Source organism: Gavia stellata, chromosome 14, assembly GCF_030936135.1.
Source record: "Gavia stellata isolate bGavSte3 chromosome 14, bGavSte3.hap2, whole genome shotgun sequence".
In the NCBI taxonomy this organism is placed as follows: domain Eukaryota; kingdom Metazoa; phylum Chordata; class Aves; order Gaviiformes; family Gaviidae; genus Gavia; species Gavia stellata.
In genome coordinates, this window is record NC_082607.1 from 21,275,600 (window position 1) to 21,294,141 (window position 18,542).

Below are 18,542 nucleotides of genomic sequence, written 5' to 3' on the forward strand. Positions count from 1 at the left end.
GCGATCCGCAGCCTGGTGTCCAGCGGCTGCTGCGCCCGGCGCGGGAGCAGTTGGGAGAGCGGAGGGATGTGGCAGGGACACGGGAGGTGGCAGAGAGGGCGAGAGACGGCCGGGAGCAGAGCTGGGCACCGGGGCTGCCGCTCCGTTGGCGGTGCAGCTTGTGAAGAAGCTGCTGTGGATCATCCCTCGGTCAGTGAAATTGTCCTGGGAACTCACGGGCTGAAGCTGAAGAGGCTGAGATTTCACCTCGACTGCTTTGTGAGGAGGAGGCAGAGAAACAACACTGTGAAAAATGCAGCTGTGATAAGGAAAACCCCAACTCAAAGCCACTACATCAGTATTTGTACGTATTTTTGCACGCTCCGGAGAGCCACGTTTCATACCAACCTCTCCTCTGTGCTGCAAACTGCCTGTAGCAACTACACGCTCCTGCTCCCACCATGTGCTAAAACCCCTCTCTGCTGATCACAGGGGACAAAAAAATAAACCGGCATCGTTCCTGGAAGCTTCCCCTGCAGTTTTGCGACATCCCGAGCAGGCAGTGAGGGCAGACGTGTGGCACAAGCGTCACCGAGGGCCTGTGCTGGCTGCTGGGGTGAAGTGCAGAGCAAAGCATCCCTGGCCCGGCCAGCCTGACTCGAGAAGGGCCGCGGCTCTTCGGCACAGCACCGGCAGTGAGTGGAAATGCGGGGCTGGCTCGGGGCTGCCGAAACGCCGGCAGGTTTGGCTGAGCCCAGCCGGAGGCAGAAGCTGCGCCAGGGCAGAGGAAAGGTGATGGGACTGCGTGACCAGGCAGCTTCTGCACAGGAAAATGCCACACAGCCGTGAATATCCAAGCACTGCCTGCGGGGATGATCTTCATCCACGGTAATTGCTTATAAATGAGGCTTTTTTAAATTGCTTTTGTTGCTTTCTACTATTCCTTCACTGATGTTCCACGATGCTTCAGGTAAGTCTCGTGTGAGATGTCGTGGTTTTATTTCAGGAATGATGGGTCCATCCAGACACTCAGCAGATGGTCCACATGTTTCTCCGCTTGATTTTCGACAGGACAGTTAATCCACGGTGGCTGCGTCACGTGTCGGAAGTGTCTCAGCTGCCGACGACTCGCGCCGAGAGCTGTGCCGGCGCTTCCCAGGCTTGTGGGGCCGCAGAGGCGAGGGAGAGCCCGAGGACGGCAACCGTGCCTGTGAGGTTCCTCCCTTTGCAGCGACGGTGACGCACGTTCTGGGGCAATCCCGTCCGACGGCTACGAAAGCTGAGCTGCGCTTGGTGCTTGGCGTCGCCCGAGGACCTATTTTGCCCGTATCAGAGTAAAGGAGAGAGCTGGATTTGCAGCTCTTGGAAATTATGGTTCATTCGACACCCAGCCAGTCATTTCAGTAGGGTCACACTTCCAAGGTCCATTCCAGGTATAATTTGATGTCATCCTTGTACAAGAGTTTGGGGTTTAGGTAATTTATCTTTACCATATGAAGCCTTTTTAGGGGTGGTCTTAATATTCATACTGCTGGGGAAATACTGGGTTAATTGTTAAAGAGCGCCAAAAAAAAGGGCTAGCAAGAAATCTACAATATAAAGACAATTTTATTGCCGATAAGCTCTTAAAACTCTTTTTTTTTTTTTCCTGTTTCAGTAGGACCTTATTCTTCCTGATGAAAATCCGGTCATAGCATCTCTCATTAAAAATAAAATTATTTTGAAATAAATAAATATATAAAATAAATATCATATACATTTTATAAATAGTTTTGTCCCTATGCACAGTATCCATGCTTACATCTGAATAATGTTCCTCACCCCATTCCCACCCCAACAGCAGGAAAAACCCCACGCATCAGGACCAGTCCACGTAGCATCATCCATGTAGCACACTCCCGGGCCGCTTAAGCAGGGTACCATCCGAAAGGCTTTTTCTTAGCAGGTAACATCCCGAGCTTAGCAGCAGCGTCCGCAGCAGTTCTGTGGCCTTTTGTTTTCTTTCCTTCTCTTCATTGTTAGTTTCCCCCCCTCCCCGGTGATCAGGTTTGCTCGCCTGCTTGTTCCTTTAAGCAACCGTAACACTGAATATTCGGTCTCTCTTGTAGCAACCGGGTAAAGAAAGTGAATGAAAATGAAAGATTATATGTAGGGTTCCCTCCCGTCCCCTACCCCCACCCCCATAAATAACCCAGGTTCGATATACGCTTGAAACAAGGAGGAACAGCAGTGTTTGAATTCAATGTGAGTGCTTTCCTATGTCATCTACGCTTACAGGAATGATGGAATGACTATTAATATAGTGCTCTGGGAAAAAGCTTGGGAGCCCAAGTATGTACACTGACGGGGCAGCTGCGGGAAGCATCACCTGTAGTGGAAGAGGTCTCTGTACATCGCAGGTATTTTAGCAGGGTCCACAGGCCTGGGTAAAAAATGAGTGAATTTCTGATGTCTCTTAGTCCTGTACCCCTCTCGGGGGGAGCCGTCCTTGTTCAGAGCCACGTAGTAATGCCTCTCCGAGTCGGGATGCTTGTAGAGGGTCGAGGCGTACGTGTTGTACCAGTTCTCTTCAAACTGCTCTCGGAAAACGCACTCCCGCGTGAGCTTCTTCTGCGGTGGGGCAGAGGCGGGAGGGGAAGAAAAAGACATTTGCGTCAAAAACTTAAAAAAAATCTTTTCCTCCTTCCTTCACTTTATTTTCCTGTAATTTTCCCAGCTACCTTCTGGCTCCCCTGAGGACGGGGACTGCGCTGCCTGGGACGTTTCACCTGGGTGAGAGCTGGAAAGGGGCAGCCGGGCCCCAAAGCCCTCTGAGTTGGAGGAGGAAGGAGAGAAAAGGAGGAAGAGAAGGTGGGTGTGCGTTTTGCAAAGGTGCCCCATAAAAAAACTCAAACACGGGCCGTAGCAAAACTCTAAACCCGGCAGCCAGGTCTCTGCGGTCGGGGTGTGAGTGTGGAGCTTGCTGGGGTGGCCGTGCCCCTGGCAGGGCCGTGTCCTGTGCGGAGGGCTGCCCACCCGCAGCCACGTCCCGCCGCAGCAGCCCCATCGGCAGGTACCACACACGCACCAAAACCCCTCTCTGGGGTGAGAGGCACCCCCGGGAGAAGAAGCGGGCAGCGCGTCTGAAGGGTTTAAACAGGAGCGAGTGCCGCTTTGAAAGTTCAAGGCACCTAACAGTATACACTGCAACGCGAATGAAAGCATTCCTCAGGCCTTTCATCTTCTGAAGCGCCAGATAGCTGTGATGTCAGGCCATAACAAGACCCGGGGAGGTCTGGATGGGGAGCAGCGCTCCAGGGATGTCTAACCCCAGGGAAGATTTACGGCGGCGAGAGGTGATGTGATGAGCGTGTGCCAGCCCACGGCCGGTGCATCCCGCGCTGGGCCGGGGGGGACGGACGGCAATGGTGTCACCGCAGCCACAACCAGCCTTTCCCTCCAACACTTGTGGCCAGCGGCTGTCAGCTGCGGCCGCTCAACGATGGCTTTTCAGTTCATGCCCATCTCAACGATGGCTTTTCAGTTCATGCCCATTGCTCCTTCCCTCTCCCTCCCATCTCCCCCATGCCAGCGACAGGGACGTGCCCAGCCGAAGCGAGGAGCGGGGCTGTCCCCCTGCCCTGCGAGGATGTGGGTGGCTTCGCCAGCACCACCGTGCTGTGTCGCAGAGGGAGCCGCCATCCCGTCCCACGGGGGGATTGCTTTGGGGGATGTGGGAGTCCTTTCAGATGAAAGGCAGTCTGCAAACGTAGGATGCTATAATATTACAAACACTGTACCTACACTGTAAACTATTTGGGTAGGGAACGTGTCTTATCTACCGCATACAGAGTGCGAAGTAAATGTTATTGCCTGCAGTAGATGTTTTGTAATATGATCCAGGAGCTCACCTGCGCTCAGAACCTGTTTTGAATGTTTTGCTGCTAATTAAATAAACCCCGAGGTGAGTCGTGAGCCCCCCAAAAGCCTACGCCACAGCCCTTGCCATCTGAGACCTGGGGAACCGGGAATTTCTCTTCCCAGGTCCATCAAAAAATACAGACTTTATTTTTTTTCTCCTTCCCCTAGGATGCCATCTACCCAGAGTATGTTGGAAACTGCTGACCGGCTGAACTTGTGTGCTGCTGCTTTGCCCCAGTTTACCTGCTGTTTGGAGGTACCAGGCTGTTTGGAGGTACAGTGTTGGTGTAAAATGTTTGGAGAGCCTGGGGTGACTCTGCAAGGTGCGATTTATTTCCTTCCAAGCCCCGGGATGTCCCCACTGAGCCCGACGCTGTACAGGCAGCGGGCAAGGTGCTGCCTGCGACTTGTGCTGCTCTAAGCATTAGTATTAGTATTAGATTTCTGAAATCAGTGGAAAGCTTAACAGAAACGCTGGCACAAGGTTAACAGGGACAGGCAGAAAAGCTCTCTGTCCCGAGGGGTCTCCACGTGTCGCTGCGGGGATGGCTGGCTGTATCAACACACAGATCAGGCAAAATTGGCACAGAGGGAAATAATAAACTTGCTGAAAATTCAAAAATACCGCTGTATTGTAATCTCCTAAAATATCATTGTAACGCTAATGCTGTTGTTAGGCGCTGTTTTATGGACCTTTAATTAAGAATACTGTAGTGGCTTTCGATCTTGAAAAGCCATCATTGTACAACCCATGTAGCCCAGATTTTAAAACTCCAGGGTTATTTGGGGACCTGGCTCATGACTTCTGCACAGCTTGGATCAGCGGTTTGACTGCGTCCCTGCAGCGTCCGGTCAGTGTGTTGTCTGGTGTACAAGATGCAATGACAGAGAGAAAACTCCCATGATTATGTCTTCAGGTCAGTTCTGTTTCCAGATGAAGTGTTGTAAAACGTTACCCTGTTTTTGTTTCTGTGTCATAACATGAACACAGGCCCTAAAATTTAATTAATCCATCACAAAACTGTTGATTCACAATCAGAGCTGCAGGGTTTGAAAGCACAGAAGGGAATACGCAGGCTTGTGTCCTCCTTTTCAGCAGGCACGAGTAAAAGCCGCGACTCCGGGAGGTGCTGAGCAGCCTCAGGGTTTGACAGGAGAGGTGCCGCTGCGCGGTGTAGGCTCCAGCCCTGCTTTCTGAAGTGTGCTTTAAGATTTTTTGTGTTTTGTGGAATCCTGGTGATTTTACTTTTCATTTGTCTTGCAGATTTGTAATTTAACCGCTGTCTCCGCATTTAACTTTTGTTTAGTGTAGATGTTATTACAGAAATGAAGTGGAAAAAGAACAGTTATCGGTGCGTGCTAGTATTTGATCATCTCACATAAACATCAGCAACTGCATCTTAAATAGAGAAAGGGTCTGTGGCAGTCCCAGATGGGAATGGGAGAAGAAAAGATAATGGAAACTCATGGTTTACTGTTACTGTTTGCTAAGCAAAGGTTTTCTGAAGGCTTCTCTGTATGCAGAGTACATGAGTTTAAATTTCTACACTATGAGATTGATCTGATTCGGTTAGAGGAAGTATGTGCCTTCCGCTTGGGTTTAAAACTGGTTTATTTTATTTAATTTTAAATTTACTGTGATCCGTCCTTAAAAATCAGTATCCTCACATAGGGTAGTGCTGTGATTTAGAAAGAGGCATTTAAAAAAATCACACACCGGCGATAGGTTGAATTAAAGGCCGTGGGGCATCTGAAGAAAAAGCACCAATGAAGCGCAGCAGCTACAGAGAAGGAAACGCAAAAATGGCTATCCAGAATGTAATTAATTTTTCAAAATAGAAGTGATTCTTCTAGCTAACTAGAAATAACTGGTTTATATTGAGTTAAATAATTAGGAATTGAGTTGAATTAACCTGTAGGAACCACCTCTGCCCACTTGTTAAGACCTGAGATTTTGATTGCAAGTCTTGACAATTAAATGGAAAGAAGCAGAGGAGAGCTCGGCTCTCTTCAGGCTGATGGAGACTTTACCCGTGATGCCAAAGCTCTTCACAGCACCCCGTCCCCTGCGGTCATGGCTGAGCTTTGCAGAAGCATTCGCTCCGTGTGCGGGTGTTTCGTCCAGCAAAACCCTGACGTACGCTCTCTTTTTGGGGCTGGCTCATCAGAGCACCTGCCCATGTTCAAAGTGGTTCAGTAGCATTGGGCAGAAAAGCAGTGAGGTGGAGCTGAGCGGGTCCCGGCTGCGGCAGCGCAACCTGCGAGCCGCGGCTCTGAGGGCACGGTCCAAACCAACGGAACAAACGATAAACTCACAAGCTGCCACTAGAAACCTGAGCCTGGACTGGAAATGGGGTGTCTTCTGCTTTCTCTGTCCTACAGCAGCACAGGATGAGGCAGAACCTGCCATAGGTGATGTTAGGAAGAGCTTATAGGTATTCAGGAGTTTGTGTGGAGTGAAAAACTAACAAGGAGTTTACACTTGGTTTTTGGCAAAACATGGAAAATTTTAGTCTGAAAAGGGCTCTTCTAGAAAATTATTAGCAACCTCCCTGAACTCCTAAAAGGAGTTGTAGAGAAAGATACAATAAAATGACGTTCAGACCACAACTTCAGCTTCCGTTAGTTGAAGAGCTATAACATAAATGTAAAACCTGCAGACAGGTGCAGACCCTGATCACGTGGAGAATAAAATTGCTGTGTTACTCAGGCAATCAAAACACACAAGCAGCCCCTGATTTTATGCTGAATTTCCCTTCTGCCTTCAGTTGACGGTTGCCACACCGTTTCCGAAAGGCATCAGCCCCCCCAGCTCCCCAGGCATTGCCCCAAGCCGCAGTGTATCCTCCCTCCGCAACCTTATTTCATATATATAATTTATGTTATAGCAACAGCGGTATCACGGGTAGGATGGAGGTATGCGGCAGCCCAAGGACTTTGGAGGCCTGGAACAGACGCAGCTCGTGACACCGATGAGGACCCGCAACCCGTATAGCTGTACATGTTATATAGTGTTGCAATCAGCACAAAACCTTAAACTTACCGACCCATACAGCTCGCCTCTCTCATTCATGCCGAGGTAGAGTCCTGAGTCCACCCCACGGATGCTCACCAGCCCCACTGCCAGGCTAATAAACTCCAAAATCCCTAAAACAGAGAAGTAGTCCAAGTCATACAGAGAATAAAACCAACACCAGGCTCCAGTGACAAACGCGAACCAGCCTTTCCCAACCCTTGCAGAGTTTCCTACAAGCCCCGTTTTCCTTATTTATAACGACACAGGTCTTAAATCTGTAGTGCCATATGCGTGCAATCCTCCGATTTCCACTCTAGGCTTCTCCCCAGCATTGCGAATTTGACTTGCACAAGAGGAATTACCTTTGCTAATGAGAAAAGGGTTGCTAGGTTTTGTTGGTTTGGTTTTTGGGGTTTTGTTTCCTAATTATTACCAAGAAGACAGATGTAGAAATTCCTGCCTGGTCCACCAGAAATTTCAGAAGGCTGTTACTATGTTGGGTTTTATTCTTCACGAAAAGGAGAATGATTTCTGTCACCACGGGGCCTCTGGTTTGAGATGATAGTCCCACACATTTTGAAGTGGTGAGTTCAATAAAAATAGTGAAAAGCACTAGAAGAGACGTCTATGAGGGCCATCTTCATCCTGCCACTCCAGTGGGGTACTTGCCACCCCCGAATGTATATACAAGCTGCAGGGATAAAATCCAACTTCAAATATACGCAGGTAGAAATGCATCTTCCTCTGGAGCCTTCAGAGCCGAGGAGCTGCCAGTCCCTCCTCCGTCACCCCCTGCCACCGTCACTGCCAGAAACCCCCTCCTGCCCCGTATGTCCTGCTGCACTGCCCCAGCCTCGTGCCTGCCCCTTCCCGGTCCAGCGGCATCTGTCCTAGCCATTCCCGGCCCTGCAAAAGCAAGCGTTTTATCCATGGGCTTCAGCCTACAACGATGGTGTCAGATACTTTAAATAACAAGGGGAAGCCTCTTTTCCTCTGGCAAAGAAGAGGGGGTGGACGGCAGCTGTTTTGATGGAGGAAAGACTTGTAATAGGAGAACCCTGGGTGAAGCACTTAAAAACAAACAGCCCCCAAGTAAGTGCGTTTTTAAGTGATTTGAACAAAGCCAACATCACAAGTGGTGAAGACCTTCAAACTTCACAGGAAAACCTCCTGAAGGCATTAGCAGGACTGTGTTAGACTCTGGATCTAGCAAGAGGTCATAGGCAGTCTTTGCCCGTGTCCAGTGCTGAATTAATTAGCTGGGAGGTAGCAGCAGAGGAAGGAAGAGGGTTTTCACCATCCCATCTAACGACTGGACAAGACGTCTCCATTGACAGGAGGACAAAGTTGCTCTAACCTTTAGTGTGGCTCCAGGGCTCTTAATATAGCTCCTAAAACGTCCAGTCCTGAGCAATTACCGCTCTGATCAGGTTACCTGCCAGAGCTCCTCTTAAAAGTATGCGTTGTGTCTAAAATCACCGCGTGACAAGCGGCCACCTGAGCCGGCTGACTTCAGCGGCAGTCGCAGCTCCCGGTCACCCCTCAGCTTGCGGCATGTGTCTTTTGCTCGGCCAGGCGTGGATGCGATAACTCTCAGACGATAACTGCATCACTGCCTAAATATAGGACAGACCAGAGGGCGATGGACACCTCTGTCCCCCTTCGCTCAATGCAGACTCATCAGTCAGATGCTGGCAGCTAAGCTGGGTGCAAGAATTAGTCTTCCTACCTTATATCAGACTTTTTGTCCTCCTTTTGCCCTGCCTACTCTGGGGCTTGTGCATTGAATCCAGCCCTCCCTGCGGCCATCAGGTGCTGGGGGTGATGAAACATGGACTTGGGAGCAGCAATTCCTCGAGACAAACAGGACCCTGGCTCTGCTCTGCTCGCTCCCCGGTAGTTATTGTGGTTTCTTATCTGAAAAGAAGCATGACCAGGGAGGGAAGAGGTGCAGGATGAGGGGTGGGCTTCTGCCTCCGCTACCCACCAGTTCTGACACATGGAGGGAGTTACTGAACTGCTGCGTGCTTCCGTTTTCCCATCTGCAGGGCAGAAATGACGACAGCCACTGTTTGAAAAGGAGGGAGTGAAGGAAGATCGAAAACAATGAGAGAGAGTGTGAAAAGTAATACAGGGGGAAAGGAATTCGGGGATACCCAGAAATAGGGGAGTCTTTCCCAGGCTGGAGACAAGTGGATGTTCGAGTGAAAAATATCTGATAACTGGACAGCAGTACACCGACCTTCCTATAGGTGCAAATGCAGTCCTCAACACCAGCATATTTTTTTTAATTTGTCTTCTGCCACCCCTGGGAAGCAGGAAAACGCTGCTGGTTCCATTTAGAAACCAAGGGATGTCTCAGGCAGGGAAACCGAGAGCTTTTCTTGAGTATACCCACAAGCACGCTCTGTATATGGCACGTGAACCCAGGCCTCCAACGACCTGGTAAGGAGCAACCCAGGAGCAGCATTAACATCTTCCCTCTCTTGCTTGGTGCAGGTTGGGTGAATACTCGCTGGTTTTGCAAAGGGAATTTCTTCAAGGTGTGCCAGTGACAATCTTTTCTGACAATGTCCCTTGCAATATTCCCCTTTTCTGATCTCTGAGTGGCACTTAGAGACGTGCTCAGAAGATGACTATGTTGAAATAGCATTAAGAACGCAACTTAAACCCACACAAGTCAGGAGACAGAGTGAAGGCTGAAAAAATGTGGGCGGATATCCATCCTGTCCTTAACTCACTCCAATTGCTAGACAAAATTGCAGCTTCGTACATCTGATCTCCAGCAGCACAGGGAGCGGCCACTGGGGCCAGCTCAAGAATTTTCTTTCCAATTGTAGCGGTGTGTTTTTGTGGTAGAACATGCTTTTTTTTTTTTTTTTTCTTTTCCTTTTTTTCTTTCTTTGCTCCCCCAGGACTTGCCTCTTTTTTCGTGCTTTGATTATTCATTCTGTTTGTTCCTTGAGCCTTTCTAGATACTATTTGGAGAGATTTGATTAAGACTCCGACTGGATTCATTTACCACCAAAGCACTGAATAATCTCCTGAGCTTTGCCGTGGCCGGACCTGCACGCTCTCGCCTTACTATAAACCATCCCTCAAAGAACAATTCAGCTCCTTGCACCTGTCTCTTCTAACATGACTCTATTCAGGAGCAGGGGTACAGAAACATCAGATGTTGTATTAATGGCTACAAACCTAAAGCTTTGGCTAAAAACCTCAACAACTGTTCAGCAACAGGTGCACTACGGTCTGAATGTCAAAATCTACAGCAAAACTTTCTCTGGAGGTTTCAGCAGCTTCTCTAGAAGACTGTGTTACAGATCCATTAGCAGGTTCGTGCCCGAGAAGAGCTCCATTTGCTGCCTTTATCAGTCTGCAGTACAAACTCAAGGCCTTTTTCTCTCCTCGCTCGCAGTTAAGACTAGCACCCTCGGTGTCACTTGTTTAATGCTGCTGTAAAACAGACACGAGGCAGAAAAGGAGCAATTCCTCCTGCCAGGGATTTTCCTGGCAAATTTATCTCCGTTTCATTCTCAGAGGATTCTCATTGGGGTGCTAATGTCAGTCCAAACCCCCTCCAGATTTTGACCATCCTTTATTTGTTTGTACAGGAAGGTTCTTAGCAGATGCAGTGAGAACAGATACGTTTTTGAAAACAATTTATTCTTTCTGGGATGACTTAGGCAGAGCTGCCAGTTCAGAGAGCAAATTTGGGCACTTCTCTACTGTGAGAATGAGCTTTCTTCCAACGATCTGGAGGGCTTCACCAAATTTTGCATTAAGCCTCCTCTAGGAAAAATAAGCTGTGCCCCATTGTTCTTGCATGAATCTCTATTTTTACAAGTATAAAATATCGCATTTCAGAAAGCAGGTGTTATTTAGGAATGCTCCAGTCCTTGACAGATGAGGGGGAATAGTTACTGTGATTGCTCAGGCAGTGTGGGTAGATGATGCTGCTACCTCCCCTGTGTCCCGTGGGCACATCCCCTGAATGCTGTGGTACAAAAAAATCCCTCCCTTAGCCCTCACCGTTAGGACCCTGGTACTCTGTTCTGCATCACCAGGGCTTTGGCTCTTCGTTTTCCTCTCTGGAAGACTTGGATGTCTTGCACATCTGGTAACTTCTGGGATGGCTGCGCATGGGAGGGTGCAGATACTGTCCATCTTTTCCTGAACCCCTTCCAGTATTAGGTGATAGGGATGCATAGTCCGGTTCCACCCCACATCCCATCTGCAGCTGGATCCGTGCCTCTGCTGCGGTGTCGCAGCTATCCACGGAGCACATTAATTACCTGCGCGTGATATCAGGGAGCACCTTCCAGCCTTGTGGACTTCATCCACCAAATGCCGTGCTGGATTTCTAGGTATTTCCCCAGATGCCCCTAGATTTAAGGCAGCTTTAAACTGCCACCCTGAAACCCTCGTCTAGCTCTGTATCCCTCACTACGGTTTTGTAGTTCCCCAGAATCGCTCAGGCTGCCTATTTCTGTAATAAGTTACTGCTTTCTGACTGCTGCATGCAAAATTTAGGAATGCATTGATACATGACATCCTAATACGAACCATACCAGAAACACTGGAATTTAAATATTCATGGCTACTGAATGCAGATGGTGAATACTGTGTGCCAATACGTTATTGCTTTGAGTCTCTGCTGAAGCGAGGTTTAGTCCAACTTTATCTGAACACGAGGATTCCAGTCTAATCCTTTGGGGCTTTGTCTTGCAATTACAACAAATAACTATTTATTTTACACTGCCTCTGGGAAAACCCTGAAGCAGAAAACTATAATATTTTATATCTGAAGTCTGGTCTAGTTTACGTAGCTGGATGCTGACTGCTAAAACACTTAGGGAATGCCAGTGTTTCGATTTATTGAACGCACTGTGTGACTTAAACTTAAGCGTGCAAAATTCACGAAAAGTTTTAGCCCATTTAACGCGTTTTTCCAAACTTTGTTTGGAAATACACTTACTTTACTCAATCTTTCTAAAAAATGGAACAGAGACAAACGCTGCCATTTGAAACTGGCTGTTTACTGGTATGAAGATAAGTAAAAAGAACTGCTAGAAATACTACGTGGCAGATTGAACTAAAACCAAACAGATGCAATGGGTTTGCTTTCGGTTTCTTTTAACGTGGAAACCCATCATGTATCGCAGCATGAAAGGTTAAAAGATCTGTGTCTTTTGGGAGGTAATTAAAGAACGCTTGCCCCACGAGCCTATTAGTACCTGACTCCGACCCGCGGGTTATGACTTTCTTGTTGATTTAGGCAGGGACATGCTACGCACACACCTGGTGTTTATGGAAAGCGCAGTACGCAGATAAGCTTCTCCAATTGTTCCAAAAACCTGCCTTAAACTACCAACAATAGCAGCAGCGTTCCTGAAGTATCAGAAAGGACCGGTTGCAAACAAGTGAAGGCAAAAAAATAAAATTCCTTTCACTGAGGAGTTAAATCACTTGAAAACTATAAAAAGTCTTGCGAGCACTTCTTGCAACCTGTTGACAACATAGCTGAGATCACTGGCATGGGACTTGTTGATAGCTTACACAGACACCTGCACTAGATGCTGAAGTAGCGGGAATTTTTCTTAGCTGTGCTCAAACTTACTGCACTTCTTTGCCTGTGGCTTGGGATGCATTTTTTGAAGCTTACATATAGTCTCATTAGAGATCCCTGCTCTTGTGTGACACCGATATGGGCGCTGCAGTCTTCCAGCTGTATCCCGGGCGGCGAGGTAAATCCACGGTCCTCTGCCTATTGTTCCATCTTCTCCTTTCTTTCTGAGGTCCCCTAAGCGTTTTTCCCCCTTCAGCTTCCCCTTTCCTTTCCAACAACCTCCCCAAACCGAGCTTCTGACGCCCATCCAGCCAACTGATCCCTGCCCGCTTTGAGGAGACGCTCTTCTAATGAAATTCATGCAAGTAAAAGAAAACAGCTCACAAATATCTGCGGAGGCCAAAAAAAAGAAAAAGCTAGGAATTTCTTTTTCCAACGCGCTCCCTCCTTTCTTTTGCCTCCCTCGACACTAAGTTCGGAGGCACAGCTAGAGCTGGTCATCCCCCCCCACTTTTTCTTTTATTTTTTCACCTCCCCCCCCCCCCCCGCCCTGCTAAGGCACGTTTTTGTGCACCTGCAGAAGGGCTGAGCGCCGGGAGAGTAGGAAATTGGAAATAAAAACTCCCGCATTGCTGGGGAGTGAGCGCATTTGTTTAGGAGCCTAATTATATCCGTTCCCGGGATGATTTATATCGGCGGGGTAATTAGCTCTGGACGCGGGGCACCTGCTCCCGGCCCGGCCGGGCACCCTCCCCTCCCCTCCCCTCCCCTCCCCGCCGCGGCCCGGCCCGGCCCGGCCCGGCCGCCCCCCGCAGCGCGCCTTACCGAAGCGGCTGTGGTCCTGCCGGGTGCCGTGCACCGTGCCGTTGGGGAAGATCTCCAGGTGGAAGCCGGTGCGGCAGTAGAGCTGCCGCCGCCGCAGGATGCCCTTGAGGTGAGCGAAGTCGGTGGGGGAGCCCCGCTGCAGCCGCCCCTCGATCTGCCCCAGGCGCTCGTTGAGGAAGCCGGGGGAGTCGGCCAGGGGCAGCCCGCCGCCCAGCGCGGGGGGGAAGCCGTGCAGGTCGGGGTCCAGCGCGCCCAGGAAGCCGCCCACCTCGGCCATGGGGCCGCGGCCCGCGGGCGGGCGCGGCGCGGCGCGGCGCGGAGCGGAGCGGCCCCTCAGAGCGCGGGCTGCGGCCGCCCGGCCCCGCGCTGCCGGCCCCGGCCCGGCCCCGCGCTCCCCGCGCCTCCCATAGCTGGATGTGTCCCGCGGTCGGATGCAAACTGCACTTTATATACGTACACACTCCCCTTACATTGACATATTGGATATTTAAATGCAAGCCACACCTCACTGGCATCCCCTTTGGCTATTGCTTCCCCCCCCCCTTCTCTCTGATCCATTTGGCTTCTTTTTTTTTTTTTTTTTTGGAAAGGGAAAAAAAAAGCCAGCTTCACTCCCTCTTTTATTATGAAAAAAATGGCAGGAAAAAGCTACACATCGCAGTGAGGCATAACAGCTCTTGGCAGGTCCCCGCGAAGCCGCCGATGAAATCATGGAGCCCCCGCACGCACCCGGCGATGCAGCGCGGCGCTGCCGGCCCTCGCCGCTCCCGCCCCGGCTCCCCCGCCCCGCCGGCAGCCTCGGCCCTCTCCCGTCCCTCCTCGGCGGGCGTCCTCCCGCAGCCGCGGCCCCGCCAGCGCCGGCGCGGAGGCGGCGGGTCGGACCGGGTCTGTCAGGGCCGCCGGGTCCTGTCAGCGCCGCCGCCGCCTCAGCCCCGGCCGTGCCCCCCCCCCCGCCACCGGACACTGGGGAAAAAATAACACGTGAGGAACGGGCTCGAGACGCGTTTTTCAGATGAATGTGTGAAAATCGAAAGCGGTCGTTTTGAAAAGCGATCCCGCGGGCTTTACGGCCGGGTTTACAGGCGGCGGGAGGTGAGGGAGGGCGAGCGGCGCTGCCCGGCCCCGCCGGCGGCTCCCTCCCCACCTTCCCCATGTTGGAAACAGGTGTTTCCGCGCTCTCCCCGGCCCGCCGACACCGTATCTGTCACGGCAGCTGCCGGCCGCGCTGCAGACAGACGGAGTCAGGCTCGGGGGGACGGGCGGGGCGGGGGGCACACAGGCACCGGCAGGCCCGGGCGGGAGGGAAGGGCCCGCGCCGCCGCCCCCTGCGCCCCGGCCGCCCCCTCCGCTCCCCGCCGCGGCCGCCCTGCCCGCCAGGCGGCGCTGCTGCTCGCGCCACGGCCGCCGCGCCTGCCCCGCCGGCCCGGGGCAATGGGGACCGGGGCGGCCGCGGCTCCGTCGCGTCCCGCCGACGGCGAGCTGAGGAGATCCCGGCGGGCTGGGGAGTCGGACTGGGCTTTCATGTCCCTGAAGCAGGGTGTCGCCCACGCCCTCCTCCGTGCCCCGCCAGGGGCCAGAGAGAACCACAGACTAACCCCCCAAATTGCCCCCAAGCCACCAGCCCGCTCTGCTGCTGGAGGCGCCCCGGGCCGCAGCGGCTCCTCCGGGGGGCATCAGCGACCAGAGCTGAGGTATCGGTCGTGCCCCCCTCAGGGGGTCTCCCCCGCAGTGTATCCGCACCGTGGGTCTCATCTCAGTGGGGTCTCTCCCACAGTGGATATCCCCCCAGGGGGTCTGTCCCCTCAGCCGTGTCCCTCCCCCCGCCATGGTGGGTCTCCCCTCAGCAGGTCTGTCCCCTCAGCAGGTCTCCCCTCAGCAAGTCTGTGCCATGGTGGGTCTCCCCTCAGCAGGTCTTTCCCCTCAGAGAGTCTCTCCCCCTCAGTGGGTCTCTCCCCTCAGCTGCCGCCCCCCCCCACGGTGGGTGTCCCCTCAGGAGGTCTGTCCCCTCAGCAAGTCTGCCGTGGTGGGTCTCCCCTCAGCAGGCCTGTCCCCTCAGCAGGTCTCCCCTCAGCAAGTCTGTGCCATGGTGGGTCACCCCTCAGCAGGTCTCCCCTCAGCAGGTCTCTCACCCTCAGAGAGTCTCTCCCCCTCAGTGGGTCTCTCCCCCTCAGGAGGTCTCACCCCACAGCGAGGTGCTTCTCCCCACATCCACCCCAGAGGGAGGGTTAAAAGGCATGCAGCCTCCTTTCCCCGCAGGCCCACGCAGTGCTCTGTTGCAAAGATACAAGGAAAATGTGATATTACGACACGGAGTGCTCACACGTGTGTTTGCAGTGGGTGAGGAATCTGGTTTTTAAATGGGGGCTGGGGGTGTTTTTTTCTGTCAGAGCTGTAGCTATAAAAGTGGTGTATTTAATGCAGAACTTGACATATGAAGCCTAAAAACTTGGTTTTTATAGAAATATAGTCTGCTCCGCAGGCAGTAAAATCTACAGAGGTGTGTTTGTTGGCTATTTGTTTATCATGTATGGTTATATGGAGATACCACTGTCGGAGGAGTTCAAGCATCCCACTGCAAAGATTATAATTTTATTTCTGTAGAATCTATATGAAGACTCAGGTGTGATGAGGTAACTGAGGGAAATAAACTGTGCCTCGGTGAAAATGACAGAGGTCCAAGATGGGGCAGGGATGGACACAACAACGGGACACCCCAAACCCGGAATTACTATTAAGGACATAATCCTGTAAATGTTGTGAATTTAATGCATGAAATTCATATAATGTGAATGATCCCACTGCAATCAAATACGCTTTTCTATAAAGCCTGGTTTTGCTGAAATAAGTGTGAGTTTTGCCTCTGGATTCATAGCGGTCACCTTATTTCTGAACATGTCTGAAGGTTGGTCCCACGGGTAATTAAGAAGATAGAGGAGAAAACAGTTCCTGCATCAAAGGACTAACCAAATTCTGCAGAGGCTTCTGCCACTGACTTCAATAGCCTCTGGATCTCTTACAATATCCTTAAACCCAAATCCGTACAAGCACTTAGAGGAACACTTAGGATACTGAAAAAGGTAACAGAGTTCAATTACATTACAGTAAAATCCAAGATAAAGTAAAAAACACAAACCTGCGTGCTTAACTAATGTATAACAAAAGCAGCGAAATCCCCCGTCCAAGCTGACATTCCTCACTTAACTCTCATGATTATGGTCAGCTTTTGAAGTGTTCGCAATACCTTTTATTGAGAAATTGTACAGGCTGGTACTACGTGTTCTATTTAGGCACAACAGGATGCGGAAAAGGTAGCTTTCTCTTCTCTTTTTTTTGTCTCTAATTTCCTGGTAAGCTGAGGAAAAAGCAGAGAGATTTGTATCCTGTATTGTTTGAAGAAAAAAAGCATGTATTTTAAATACTGAAAGCTAGAATAACTCTTTCAAGAGAAGAAACATGTTTAGCGACTTTTTAATGTGTTACATAGAATACAGCTCTGCCACTCAGTAGTTTCTTGAAGGACAGAAACTTGTATACAGTTTGTGTCACAGAACATAATGTGTTACAGAACTAATTTTCTGCTCTGCTTTGTTTCAGTTCATGCAGTTCCCCCAGGTTTACTCGTTGATTCTTGTATTGTCTACCTTGGGAACTGAAATGGTTACTGCCAAAATGCTCTGCCTTTCAATTTACAGAAGAATTAGCAATGATATTTATACTCATTTTGCTAAAATGGACCTTGCAGACACCTTCCCATACACTGTAGAAGTGTATGTTTAGCAAAGGAGGAGCAGGACTGGGGTCAAAGCAGTAAGTTAATTAGAAAAGAGTAAGATAAATAAATGCAATGAGCAAATCTAGATGGGGCATATCCTCTGCCCAGGGCAATTCCATTTGGTATAGAAAAGATCAAGACAGCTGAAAAAAATTTGAAGTAGCAATGGTCATGAATGAAAAATCAGATGTGAAGAGTATATGAGGATAAAGAAACAACAGAGACTTGAGCTTTAATAAATAATACTTCTGCTTCCTTAGCACTTCCCACAAAACAATTTATGTACACTAATGAATTAAGACTCACAACCAAGGTCACTGTGCACCTCCTTTTTCCCAGACAGTCTCTTTTTCCACTAAGAGATGTTGTTCAAAGGATATTGATGGCTTTCTGTATTTGTTTGGGATTTTGGATGCATAGCAGCCCTGCTGGAGCAGTAGCTCTGACCAAGTTTCTGTGTATCCAGAAACCAGACACGTCCACCGTGTGTGTGCGGGGAGCCCTTCTGCCTTTTGTTGTGTGGTGACCATCTGTGCCGCACATGCAAGGAATGTCTGAGGTTTCCCGGCAGATAAATAGGGCAACCTCCTTTGTGAGGGGGTGAATAAACAAATTTTCTTAAGGGGAGCAGAGGATGGTTTATTGGTTTTTATCTTTGATTGTTTTTACTTAAGCTAGTATTATTATTATCTTTTGTAGTACCACTTCCAGGCCTTAGACCCTGTTTGTGCTGGATACTGCATTAAGAAGTGCATAAACCACCAGAATCCTTGACCTGAGGAATCTCACTGCCCTGTCTTGTGGAAGGATTTCTAACGGAAGGCAACATGAATGAGGAAACAAATTTCAGTCAATGTCTAGAAGTACGTATATATTTTTGTGGCAAGTTTAGAATTGGTAGCAGAATGAAGGTAAGGGTCTAAGGATAAAGCTCCAGACTTGCCTACCTGGGTCTTGGGATTAACAGGTAGGAAGCAGAATCATTCTGGCTCACCTCTGACTCACAAGAACCCCCATTTGGAGAGAATTGCTGTAACTAAGATCCGTAGTGCTTACGGGAACTAGTTATGGACAAGCACATGCAAACAAACATCAGAGCTTTGTTGACACTCATGTACGCAGTTTTGCCTTGGTTCTGTCCCATTTGAAAATTACAGGTACTTACTCTCCCTGAAAAATTACACCTTTCCTTGGCATGGCTAAGCACAGGTTCGAGTCCTGACTCAGATTGTTCACGCTAATACATCTCCAAGTACTAGACGCTGAATGAGGAATGGGGAAGGCTTCTTTATCGGGGTAAAGTGGTGCATAATACAGTCGTCTCCATTTGTAATGTTTTTTCTTGGGATTTGGGCTAGAATTACAGGACTACTGAGTCAGTAGGCCTTCGGTATTTGGCCGAGTGTACCAGAGAATATGTACTTGTGTAATTCTACTCCTCAGTTTATTACACACCAATGCAACTTGCCGTGTGGCTACTG

The 18,542-nt window shown here is 50.0% G+C and overlaps 1 protein-coding gene across 1 annotated transcript; it reads right to left on the bottom strand.

Annotated features, from left to right (window-relative positions):
• Positions 1-2,341: 2,341 nt before the first annotated feature.
• Positions 2,342-13,566, bottom strand: FGF16 (fibroblast growth factor 16). The gene is made up of 3 exons (XM_059824528.1): positions 13,290-13,566; positions 6,923-7,026; positions 2,342-2,589 (listed from the first exon to the last, which is right to left on the bottom strand). The coding sequence occupies exons 1-3, from the start codon at positions 13,564-13,566 to the stop codon at positions 2,344-2,346; spliced, it is 627 nt and encodes a 208-aa protein (XP_059680511.1). The 3' UTR covers positions 2,342-2,343.
• Positions 13,567-18,542: the final 4,976 nt, after the last annotated feature.

Excerpts from the sequence above, each read along its gene's own strand:
- FGF16 (XM_059824528.1), bottom strand. The coding sequence starts at position 13,566 with ATGGCCGAGGTGGGCGGCTTCCTGGGCGCGCTGGACCCCGACCTGCAC. Across the intron at positions 7,027-13,289 it reads GCAGGACCACAGCCGCTTCG|GGATTTTGGAGTTTATTAGC; the intron begins GTAAGGCGCGCT and ends TCTCTGTTTTAG. Across the intron at positions 2,590-6,922 it reads GAGGCGAGCTGTATGGGTCG|AAGAAGCTCACGCGGGAGTG; the intron begins GTAAGTTTAAGG and ends GCCCCACCGCAG.